General features: G+C 39.6%; 1 protein-coding gene and 2 pseudogenes across 3 annotated transcripts in view; all 3 read left to right on the top strand.

Annotated features, from left to right (window-relative positions):
• The window catches only part of LOC146482776 (uncharacterized), an 8,019-nt gene extending 6,735 nt beyond the window's left edge, over window positions 1-1,284 (top strand). The window contains exon 9 of the mRNA XM_085106877.1: window positions 184-1,284. Within this exon, the coding sequence (XP_084963003.1) occupies window positions 184-209 (26 nt within the window). The 3' untranslated portion in view covers window positions 210-1,284. The remainder of the gene's footprint in view (window positions 1-183) is intronic.
• Window positions 1,285-2,632: 1,348 nt separating this feature from the next.
• Window positions 2,633-12,810, top strand: part of LOC146482777 (uncharacterized) — a 158,456-nt pseudogene continuing 148,278 nt past the window's right edge. The window contains exon 1 of the transcript XR_014864042.1: window positions 2,633-3,093. The product of XR_014864042.1 is annotated as an uncharacterized LOC146482777 (transcript). The remainder of the gene's footprint in view (window positions 3,094-12,810) is intronic.
• On the top strand, window positions 3,771-7,506 carry LOC146482778 (uncharacterized; annotated as a pseudogene). The gene is made up of 3 exons (XR_014864043.1): window positions 3,771-4,385; window positions 6,326-6,670; window positions 7,137-7,506. The product of XR_014864043.1 is annotated as an uncharacterized LOC146482778 (transcript).

Raw genomic sequence — 12,810 nt, forward strand, 5'->3', positions numbered from 1 at the left:
TCGAGGTATGGCTGTGCCTCGTTACAGTGCCCACTGGTTTTGCTCGGGTACCGACAAAAAGCTATTTTCCGTACTAGTACCAGTGCTCCTGAAATGGTCACGGTCAGCTAGTCTGAACGGGGTCTTAACCTCACTCTCGGAATTCTAAGTTGTCTTAGTTAATATTTTATAAATTTCTTTCAGGATTTCCAGGAAATATCAACAACTAAAGACACTCTATCGTTCTCATTTCTGAAGTTTGATTATCTATTTAAGTTATTTGTGTATAATTGTAGCATGATCATTATTCGCCTGATACTAAGTAACATTACCGATGTTATCTAATTTCATAGAGATTATTTTTGTAAGCTTTTTTACAAAAGCTATGTTATTACTTTCAAAGGTAGTGGCTTGGATATATCCCTAATTTTTTTTATTTTTCTGAGAAGGGAGATTCGATGCTGTAGTAAAGCGAGGACCGTGGGGTTTATGGTTAGGATCGAAGACGGCGCTTAATAGACTAAGTGCTGTGGTCGATTGTAATCGATAGTGTCTTAAACCAATGCCAAACAAAACAACCTTGGCTTATCACAAAAGACGTAGACAACAATTAATCAGTCAGAACTAGTAGTAAACTCCCGCAGCCCGTACCAAAGTGGGTAAATACGTACTGGCAAGTTATGAATGACATTTCTTTAACTGCTTATAAGTTAAGAAAGTATCTGAAGTTTTCTTTTCCCATCATATAGCATAATAGAATAAAATTAAAGCATACGCAAATCATCATGATTTAGGGACTCTATCAAAAACTGTGGATGAACTGCTGGTTTCCTGATCCGGCTTCTAACAACAAAGGAGCAATATTCACGAAGCTCTCTTAATGTTTAGATATATATTCTAAGTATTGTTTGTAAACAATTTTCGATTGTTATGCCAACAAAAGGCCATTATAGACAAACAATACTTAGCACAAGGTAAAGTAAGTTGTTGTTTAGGTCTATCAGATATTTCCTTTAATTTCTAGCGTTTCCAAAATTTGGCTTGAGCTGGAATATAATTATTAAAAAATTTCCAAGAGTTTTCGTTTGCTCATGATTAAATGAATAAAAATTTGTTCCTATTTAAGAAATAGTGGCTTGACGATGATAGTCTAAAACAAATGGAGGTAACAATTCGACTTCTCAGTTCTTTGTTTAAAGCTAGCTTGTAGAAATTTCGAGTGGTAGGTAGGTTACTTGTTCACCGCGGTCCTGGACAAGTCCGTTTAAGATAAGTTTTTTCTTTTACTTTGAGAGCTCAAATATGATGGGTTTTTTTGTGAATCTGTTTTACGATTTACTGAAAAAAATTTCAACTTGTTTTTTAAGTGAAATGCAAGGACACTGATTGGTCCGGTATGTCTGGGTTTACTGTTTGAATGCCTAACAACCGGAAAGGCGATTCCTGATACTGTTACCAAATCATTAAAATGTCTTGTTTTGTTAAGTCCACAGACTCACAACGAACTTATCATCTTAAAGCTCTCAAAATCAATACATTTTTTTACGGACTTTCCTCATTTTTTTACTTTTGACCGCCGTTAAGGTTACGTGCTTGTACGCAGCTAAAAACCCATTCGAGCCTCCTTAAAGCGGTTTTCAATCGACCGTCGTAAGAGTGCGAAAATCCAGTGCAAAAACAAACACTCTATCTGTCAATCAGCACTGATGTCATGACAACAAACGCAAAACACAAATGAACGAATCGCAACTCTGGGTCATACATGCGCAAGTCACTATAGTTTTTAACCAATCACATTGCGTATTAATGCGAAACCAAAGAAGGCCTGAAATTAGTTTTCTCACTGAATTGAAAACCGTTCTTATCTGTCTACATTTATTACTAAGTTGTTTATGACTTTTGCTGTTGATTTAATTAAACCTGCCATATCCATGGCCAAATTTATACAACAGAGTTGTCAAATTTTATCGCTTCCAATGCTCTCGTCCACCTAGCCTAGGCCTCCCACGCAGACGTCCTTATGCGTTCGTCCCGCGTTTCCTGATGAGAAATGTAGTAATTGCGCGCAAATTTACATATTTGCGTCTACCAGCATGTGGCACAGCTAAGTGAAACCAGACTCTCCGTGTTGAGTGAGCGACCCCGTGATCTTAGTGATGTAATAAGAATAAGCTGTGCTATTTCGTCCGCTGTCACTGTAGGTTCGTCTGTAATTTAGTGGTTATCACGTCGGTCTTGAACGCAGGAGACCGGAGTTCGAATCCTCGCCGGTGAACTATATTTTCGCATAGTACGTTACATCTTGCTTTAACACGTTGACTTACTTTGTTCCTTTGATATAACAGGTCATTACAGTGATCCTATGTGAAAAGATGGCTGATTCATTTAGTATGAATATTCCCTGCTGTCTTTGTTTAGAGTGCAAAAGCTAACATAAACAATAAAGCCATAAACAATATAAAAGTTCATTGACTACCGTATCTAAACCAATTTTGGAACACAACTGACTCTCCTCGTACTTCACTGAGCTGGGCTTGTACAGAAATATTTTTTGTTGGGAAGGTGTGGGTCGAGGATGGGCGCTTATTTACTTTTTGAGCTTTCAGGGTAGGCGGTTATTCGAGGTGGGCGCTTACTCGAAGGTGGGCGGTTAAACGAATAAATACGGTATCTGACTTTTACTAACACGAGTTTTCACATAAAGTGATATAATTCGTCGTCAAAGATAGCCACGCAGACATCAGGCTGCTTACCTTCTTACATTCGCATGTAAACTTCTCGCCCTAGAAACAGATGCAGGTAACTTGGCGCAGGAAATGACCCTAGATACTGTTTCGGGTTGCAATCAAGAAGACCGAAAATCGAAGGTCGACTTCGTGTGCTCCTCCTCAATCGTCAAAAGACAGCCTCGTGTAATCTTCGGCAATCTTCGGATGGCGTCGGCCCCAAGATCTTTGGAAATGCAACCCGGAAAGTAGAAACTAATGACTTTCTACAAAGACGAAACCCTAGACCCTAGTGTCCGTATTGTACGAGGTTGTCGGGTTTCTTCGCAAAATCGATACCAGCAGTGCCAGTAACACCTTGAAAAACCACGTCTGACTCACAACAAAAGTAAGTAGCTTGTCCGTGGGTTTTCCAATGTTGTGGTTGTATCTTTACGTGTACTTTGAAAACTTTAGATTTCCCTTTCGTTAAGTAAGCTCATCTACAGTTCCTTTGATGATGGTACGAACCTGTTTCTTCAAGTTAAACACTTGGACTGAAATTATTAGATAAATTTTTTAATTAATATGGCATAAAAAGCATAGTTATTGCAGTTGGTTAAACTCTGTACCCTTAACAAATGACGCGGAAAGGGAGAATAACCTTTGCTCCGCAGTCAACTTCTGCTATACACATTTCTCCTAGGGCAATAGGGACAACTACAAAAGAAAAAAGAAAAACAGAAATTGATTGGTCTAAATTTATTTTCTTCAGTAGCAAATTGAACAAATATAAGTTTGTGTTGTTGAAAAATTCGGTTAAAGATATTCGTCAGTTGTGGATGAATCATTGATGCTTCAGCTTAACTGTTCCCACATTATAAGCTGCAGGTGGCTTTATACTCTAGTCAATTTTTAATTCATGTGCACGTTCAAGCTAAGGAAAACTTAAGGCCCTGCAAAATTGTCAATTTTTCTCACCTGTTGTGTCAAGAGATTCACAAAAAATGGAAAGAAATGAGTATCTTTGCAGGCTACCTTGTATCCAATTAACAGCAATCGATTATATATTCTCACTCCGCATCAATGGCTGGCGCTAGCACTGGCTTGGCTTTTTCTGGCGGTGGCATGCGGTCAGCGGCGTTCTGTTCAGGATACCTGCGCAGACTACTCGAGCGGAGAGTCACAGTGGACTACCAAAGCTGTGTTTCAGGGGGCGATTACACAGGTACAGCCTTCCTAGACTGGAAATATCGAGAGGAAAGGAAGGCAAGAATGGAAAGGAAAGACGGTGAAGGACAACATGAATGGCACGGCGACTTTTTTGAGAACATGAACCAAAAGGCAGGATACCTGTGTGACTGGAACAATCCTATTCAGGGAAATTTTTGACACTATTATTCTATCTGGCCTTGCTCTTTTGGTGACCTTTATCCAACCAATCATCATATGGGGATCATACGCATGCCCAGTGGCCTTCATCATCGACTTCATCTTTGGGAAGTTCTTGCGACGATAGTCTGACTGCGATGCTGTTGTAGCAGCTTCAACAGGAAAATCCGGTTCTGAAGCAGCTGGCATATCTGGAAAAACAGGTTCTTTGATGCCTGATCAGAGAGCTGCCTTACAGGCTATCAGGGAGCATTGTCTTTTGCGACAAGGAACTGAAGCGTCTTATCTTCTCATTCTATTCGCCTTTTTGTTCATTATTTTCATTACATCTTACATCGTTGTACGGATAAAGCATGTAAAACCACGTTTTTGTTATTTCTTTCGCATGACTCGATACACATTCTTTATTTTTCTAGCGCTCACGTTTATCCCGTTCGCTATTCACGACTTCCAGTCTTAAAGATTCCTCTGTGGGCACAGCTTCTTGTTGTGCCAATCTCCGTAGTCGTGTGGATTGTTCTTCCACTGCTCCGGAAAGAGACATCTTACGTCCTGATAATCTACATGTATTCTTATTTCATTTACTGGAAAGTGTACGAAGATAAATTGTTAGGTGTTGCGTAATACAACATTTCCCATCGAAACGAGAGACCGGCGGAGAAAACTCTGTTATTAGTAATCTAACTACCACACACGCCGATATCACTACAATAAAGCTTATCTTCAAATCTACTAACAGGTTCTGCGATAAAACAATGCTCCTTTGTAATATAACCATCCAAAATTTCTTTCTCGAGGGCTTTTACTTCCATGCCTTGTGCACATGGTTCGCGGTGTTCCCTTGGTCGTCGCGGCAGCACTTTATCGTGTAACTGCGTGGTAGCACCTACTGAAGTTGGAGTGATAAGTTTCTTTGTCATTCACTTCGTGCTTGCCTTCATCGCTCTTATTGACACAAGCAAGGTAGGAGATCGAGTTAACCTTCCTTTTCTAATTCAATTCCAATTCGATCTGGAAAGTGTCTACAGTTAAATACATTGCGCTAAATACATTGACAGTTAAATAAAGTGACTAATTCATTTCCTTTTGCCGTTTGGTGGAAAAAGTAAAGTTAAGTCTTTCTCACTTTCCCAGGAGGATCTGATAAGCCTGCGAGAATCACTTTCCATAACCTCCTGATTCGTGCGACCCTGTTCAGCCAACTCTTGTCTATTGTCTTAAACTCTGCTCTGCTTGGTGTTTTGCGGGACAACCTCATTTAAACATTCTTTGGGGCACCAGGTCAAGACCTTCAAACAGTAAATATCTTTTCAAAATGTCTAAACGTACGGACCGTATTGTCCAAACCACAGCGAGCTAAAGCTTGTTTCACATTTTTGATTTAGACATTGGACATATTAGCACGTTTATATTTACGAGTGCACGACCAAATTGATAGTGCAAGTTTTCAAAAGCTGTCATGCCCTGAAAAGCTTTCCCAGTAACCAAGGAAAATTTCCAAGGAAACTTGACAGTCGTTTAAATGAGCAGATTTAACCTGCCAACGATAACCTCAATATCACACGAAAAGCTCGTACGTTTCATCAAAATAAATGAGACGTGGGTGATCCACACCTTAAAGTTGACCTTGTCTAACCGAACTGAATGTAGGTTGAAACATATTCCCTATCCATGCTCCTCCATTATTGGCTGTTATTGGCTATGTCCCAGCAGAACGTCCATGTTTAGACCCTTGCAAGGCCATATTAACACTCAACATACTAAAATATATTTGAATCGTGTTTAGAGAGTTACGTCTTAAGTACGTAAATTGTGATCATCCAGATGAGTGTTGTCCTGAGAAGGACTGTTTGAGGTGACATTGACTGACGTTTCGACAACCTGAGCGGAACTCATCCTCAGAGTCAAGTTAATTGTGGAACGTCAGTAGATGGTATAAATATATCTGGTTAGAGACCCGATTGCTCATGGACAACCCCCTAGAGCACAGTATCTGACCTTTGCACTCAGACGCCGTTTGAGGGGTGAGGCCACCACTGCAGTATGCTCCTCGTTTGGTCAACGAAGTCGAGATGTTATTGGTCATCTTTCAGATCTGGAAGTCTTCTAAATCGGACTATTTAGAGATAATTTTCTGTTCTTCTTTTGTGAAAATGGTAATGATGTTGATGTTGTCTCTGTTGCTATGTTAAGATTTAATTGCCTAACCTGAGCTACTAATTACAAAAATTATTGATGTTCATTTTCAGCTGGTTAATTGTGCACATTTCTTTCGTTTACTTTGTGAGAGAAATGTTTTCGAAGAATAACGTCGGACCAATGCCGCCGCCTATACTGTTGCTTAGCGATGGTGGCCATTTTGAAAACCTCGCCATTTTGCCTCTGTTACAGAGAAGACTATCAAGGATTGTTGTAGTTGATGGTGGTTATAAGGAGGACCAGAGGTTGTACGGAGACAGTCTCCTGGATGCACTAATGCTCGCTCGGGCCAACCTGAACTGCTCGTTTCTAAGTGAGGATGGGCAAGATGTTATTTCAGACTTGTTGGAGAAGTTTGTGAAGCCACAGGCCTTGGGAAATCCTCGTTATTACAAGTTGGTCGCACTCTACGAATTTTTTTCTCTGTCTCTCAAGTGATTTTGTTCCAGCTTCATTTAAGGCCCGTTTACATGAGCAAATTTTTGACGCAATTTTTATTGTACTTTACCCTGGTATTTTTTTTGCCCTGAGGTTGCAACTTCAAATACAGCTGCGATTTCCGTGCGATTCGTGGAGGAGTCCATCGCAATATCCCCCAAGTTTCTAACGTCTTCAAGCCTTAATTAGCTAAAGTAAATAGTATTTTATACTGCAAATCACGACTCGATCGCGTTTCATAGAAATTGCATTGACTATTCCGATTTAAATTTAGGCTGATTATTCCTACACTTGCGACTTAATTCATCATCCTATCTCGTGTAGCTTAAGAAAACAGTATTTGGATGTGCTATACATTGTCTAAACTTCATTGTTATAGCTTTAATGCTTAGCACCACTAACGCTTTCTTTTACCTTTCCCAGATTCAAAGTTCGCTATCCAAGGGATGAAAATGGCGATGAAAGCGAGGGTGAAATTTTATTGGTCGCACCAAGAGATCCACAACATGCTGTCAGTTACCAGACAAACGAAATATCTGATGTTGATCCGTATCCTTTTGACGAAAAAGACAGATTGCGCCAGGGAATGGTTCTGAGAGATGACGACGATAGTAAATTGACCCTGTGTTGCTGTGAATGTTGTCATGAAAGAGCATGCTACGGGTTGTCCAAGATGTTTTGCAATGTTTTCCCACAACACAACACAGCCAACCAGTTCTTCACGCCCCGAATGTTCTCGGGTTATCACCGTGAAGGATACAGAGCATGCGTAGATGCTAAGGCATGTGAATGATGTCGGCGCTAAAAAGTGGCAGGATGGGTATGAAATCATGGATGTGTGACAGATTTTAAGCCGGATCAAGAGAGCACATAAAAAAACTATTTTGAAACTGTTCTGTAAATCATTTTTTCTGATCGGAATGGACCAAAGGACATCAAAATGTAGCAAGATTTTTTGCAATGTTATTTTAGCATTTCCCCGCTATCATTTACCAAAAATGCGTAATGTGTACGAGGACGTTCTACAAACAGGAGACCATGAATAGGTGCCGCAAACGGACTCAACTAATTAATCGCAATAGCGCAACGTTTATCAGAGAACGTGGCGTAAACTTTAATCAGCCTTGACATGTGAAGCCATCAAACTTTACAACTTAAGAGACGAAATTTTTCTAGCAGCAAGGTCTTCAATTTCAAGCTATTTGAGGACAATCTTGTTACGAGAAATCAAGACAGCATCATTAACTTGGAGAAACAAGGGAGGAATAAATTTTTAAAAGTTCTACAAGGTTTTGATTTCTTTAGATTAGCCGGCAAGCTGTTCCACGAGACAGCTTCTCTATTACTTAAAATAAAATATTTGTTGACTGTAATTTGTCCTCTTACAAGTAATGTGTATGTATGATGCTCATCGTGTATCGGTAGGTATGAATTTTATCATTTGCTGTGGAGTAGATTGGTGGCTTGTCATAGAAATTCGAGTATATGACCTAAATGCGGTTAACTGCTATTGTACGACTTACGGGCCGCGGGGCTTTTAAGAGGGTTACGCTTCTTCCCTTACTTGTAGTTTTATTGCTTCTTTTCTTCCTGTTAAGTTATATATTGTTCTTTTTACATCCTCATCGATTGCATGACTCGCATAATAGCTGGCTGGCTCGCTGGCTCGCTCATTTAAATCATTCAAGACCTTGCCTGAGGGAGGAATTTTAAGTGGTTCGAATAGGCCATTTCCGAATTGCTTTGAGCCTCCGTTTGTAAAAGTGAGGCCAACTGCAAAGTTCTAATTATGATATTTGTTTTCATTCACATGGAAACAAAAGTAACACTTAGCCTCTCCCACAGCTACTTGGACATGGCCTATTAATCAGCGCATAACCCAGTTGCCAGTGACAGTGAAAATATCGACTGTGTCGAAACAAAACACCGAAAGCGGAAAAAAGGAAAGCAGAGAATAAGGTAAGCGAGTGTACTGCTTTAAGGCGACCGAATCTGCGAGATTACGAATATAGCTGGAAAATTAATTGAATTCCACAAAAATGATATTAATGTAGTTACTGGCGAAAGGTAAAAAGCTTACTGCGAAAGTAGATGGGAAGCCTAAGTAAGTAGGCTTGTCCGGTCCGAGCGAAAATGCCGTAGTTTGTAACAGTGAGAATAAGTTCGGCCACTTGGGTATAGTTCCAAAGAATCAGTATTTCTAGGCAAAGCCGATTCTTCATGTTTGCTATCCGGCAAATGTCATAATCGACGCAAATGTCATAATCCGGCGACGCGGCCATGCATATGTTGGCCATTGCGGGGAGTAGAACGTTGTCGTTGTCGAAAAAGTTTCGCGCGAACACGTTCACGAAAATTTCAGCGAGAAATACTGCAATAGGAAACAGACGGCGTTTAAAAGAACTAAGGCGAATGCGTCAGATCGCAAGGAGAGTGATAAACTTTTAAAGGAGTAAGTTGGAAAGTGTATGTAGAAACATTGCTTGAAGTTTGAACTGCTAAGGAGAGAAGTACTGGAAACTAATCTTGCCGTTCATGCCAAGATGCAATAAATCATGTAAATTACAATCACTTTCTTGTGTATGGCAGCGTGAAATACTTGTTTGCTATCTCTACCATCTTTCTGCCAAGGTAGACCAATCCTTTTAGTGTTATTGATTAAATTCAAAATTTGACGAGGACCAACAAACGTTACATCGGAAAGAGCAAAAGATAAGAGTGTAAACATCGCAACAATTCGTCACAGGAGATTAAACTGGTTGAATAGTTTGCATGTTATAGGCGTCAGATGTTCAATCAGTACAAGTATAGTTCGTGTTTGAATCTATGTTTGGTATGGTGAATAACGACCACCATAACATATTAACGCCAATAGAATTTGAAGACTCATAAGTAAAACTGACCATAGGGTTGCTACAGTAAAGAAAATACAGAAGTTAAAGTTGCTTCTGGAACTGCAGACCTTCCAAAACACATGCAATCTTCGTAAATCACACGTATTTGAGGTCTGTCTCATGATCAAACCCTCACGCATGACTAGTCTGCTCCCACGCATTTTTCACCCTGAATACGGAATTTCCGGCAAAATAATAGTCTAATATATATAATGCGTCTTTTCAGATTGAGGTTTTACTTTACTTCAATACGTGATTAAAATTTAGCGCCGCAGCCTACTCCTCAACGGAGTTCCGGCACTTCTGTTGCACACGGCCTGTACCAGTCGGGCATTTTCACAGCACCTCACACGTCACGTACTGTTCATTTCAATCTCGTACCCAGAGTCCTCTGGGTTTTTGGTCAGCGGGTGGACTCTAGGTACGAGATTGTGTTCATCAGTCAGCGTCAGAGCCTCGCGGCTGCGAGCCAAGTCAGGCTAGTTACATCAGATGAGGGCTTCTTCGTGCTATCCGTGCTTTTCGATTTAATTTAGTCTTAATTTCAGCCGACTCAAGCTTCGTCATGAGTGTTCAATTTTTCAGATTCTAATTAACCTTGGAGAGAGGGTGTCACATTTCGGCGCATGTGCATGAATCTATTTTTCTCTCTTTCTTATCAATTTTATGGCTTTAAAAATCCCACTCACATGTACTTTAGTGATTACATACTATAATTCGTTCAAGCAAAATGACGGAAGACCAGACTTCACAGATATTGAATTTAGTGCTGACCCGGAGAATTTATTCCTCGGTTGATGATTTTACAGGCATTTGCATGCGAAATTTTGCAAATGGTGTTATGACGACTCCGAAACGTTGCTCGATTTTATAGTTGATTTTTACTTTCTTATGTATTACCAAACCTTCGCATATAAATATTGCAATCACCTGAAAAATCATCAACCGTGAAATTTTCCCGAGCGAATTTGCCGCCCAAATTATCTACTCGCCTCCGGATGATCTATAAGCAATGAATTAAAATTAAATGGTCTTGTGTCATAGCGGGCAAGAGCGAAAAAAGTATTTTGATTCATGCACATGCGCCGAACAGTGAAACCCTCCCTTTTACTGTAGATGGACAGAAACTAGTTAATGTTATTGAGATATACAAAAATGAACAGAATTTGACGCATTGATAATCAGTTGTAAACATAAATGGAACATTCCTATGTTTCAAGAACATCAGAAAGCTCATTTCCCAGAATCTTATGGAAAAGTGCCTCTCTCTCTCCCATCCCTGTCTCCCGGCTAGGTTTATGACACCGAGAAACAGCTGATCACACCCCAATCTCAGTCACTTTGATTCAGCAATGTTGGAAGGTCTAGTTAAAGAATCAGCTGCAGTAAACAAAGATGAAGTTTTTCTAAAACGAAGTTGGAGGTGCAAAATGTCAGTGATTTCGAAGCGTGGTTGAGATAAAAGGGATCGCGTTTCCGCCAGGAAAATTTTGAGAGAAATTCAATGGAATTATTAGAGTAAAAGTTTTATGTTTAGAAAATTGCTGATTGAGAAATTTGACATTATGCAGAATGGAGATTATTAACTTACTTCACATGTTAACCCTATCTAGACGGGACGTTTTCTGTCTTCTGGGGCCGGGAATGGGGAGGAGGGGGCTGATTGAGATCCCCTCTATAACTCCGCAAGTATAAAAGCTATGACAGTAAGACTAAGAAGATAATTAGTACGTAGACTGATGTCTCCTTTGAGGTCCACATTGCGAAGTGATGACTTCATATCATGTGGTAATTAGGTCATGATTGCCAATGGCGGCCACCTTGGATTTATGGATTTTCTCAGCGCATAAAGATCACCCTTAGACTAACACTAGGAATCAAAATGTATAGTCCAAAGTAATATGCTGCGCAGAAGCGTAACCGCCGATTCGAGAAATGTTTTTACTAAACTATCTACAACCTGCGAACTACCAGTTGCTCTTTCATTAGGCTTAATGTAGCTTTACAAAACCCTCGAAAAATTCAGGGCCTCCTGGTCACGTAACTGATAACGTAACCATAGTAACAATGTTATAAAAGATAGCTCTAATAACTATCTACACACATGCAAATTCATTTTGCAATGCACCTCAAACTCATGGAGATATGTCTCTCAACCTAATCTCCCAGATTTTCTGTCATTATGTCTTTTGTGCAAAGCCCCCTTAATTTTAAGAGGCAAGACCGTTTATGGCCATTTTTTTTTCTTACTACATTGATTATTTTCGAATGGATAGATGTGCGTTTTCGTAATGAATTTAAACGCGTTTTGGGTATGGTCATGTGTCTGAGGACGTCATCACACTGCATTGGATATAATTGATATTTTATAGCAAGTGTTATTCCCATGTTGTGTGGCATTCTCCTTGGCTTAAAATTGATTTGCGATTTTTCAGGTGCAAAAGATTCTGGGAAGGTTCTTATTATAATTATTTTTAAGCAATAGAGGACCTTTTCCGTGTTTACATGGCTTCATCTAAACACGAGGGGGGTTGGGAGAACTCGAGAAAATTATGCAAACCCATGACGCAGTCGAAGATTTGCATAACTTTCGAGAATCCTTCCAACTCCCCGAGTGTTTAGATGAGGCTATGTAAACTCGGAAAAAAGTCCTCCATTGCTTTTATAAAATATTTCTCAAAAATAATTCGAGAAATAAGGGCATTTTTGTTTATTTATTTCTTGATTGAAATAGATATTCTCAATACACGCTCTGGACAATCATATTTGGTACTAGCCAATGAAAACGCGCATCAGACAACACATGAACGAATCAAAATTTGCCTTATAAAAGTCAAAATCAAGTTGAAATTTGTGGCAAGCGCCAGCGAGCACCGTGAAGATGGCGGCGATTAAATCTTTGAATCCTCGTAAATCTTGCAGAAAAATACCGAAAGTTTGGTAAAAACTAAAATAAATGTTCAAAATATACGATTCTGTAAGGAAAGAACTTTAAGATGAGAAGTTTATTTAAGCTGAAAATGAATGTCACTGTACTCGATCGCTCTTGAACGTAACGTGATTGGCAGCCTGAGAAATGGTTAAGAAGTTGAATCGCTCATTGTGCCTTGTGAAGTTTTGCTGGCTAGGAATCATATAACAAGCAGGATCCTAGAAATAGTAATTATAGTAATAGTAATAGTAATAGTAATAGTAATAGATTT

The sequence above is a fragment of the Pavona decussata genome, unplaced genomic scaffold (assembly GCF_977016875.1).
Source record: "Pavona decussata unplaced genomic scaffold, jaPavDecu1.1 SCAFFOLD_44, whole genome shotgun sequence".
NCBI classification, from domain to species: Eukaryota; Metazoa; Cnidaria; class Anthozoa; order Scleractinia; family Agariciidae; genus Pavona; species Pavona decussata.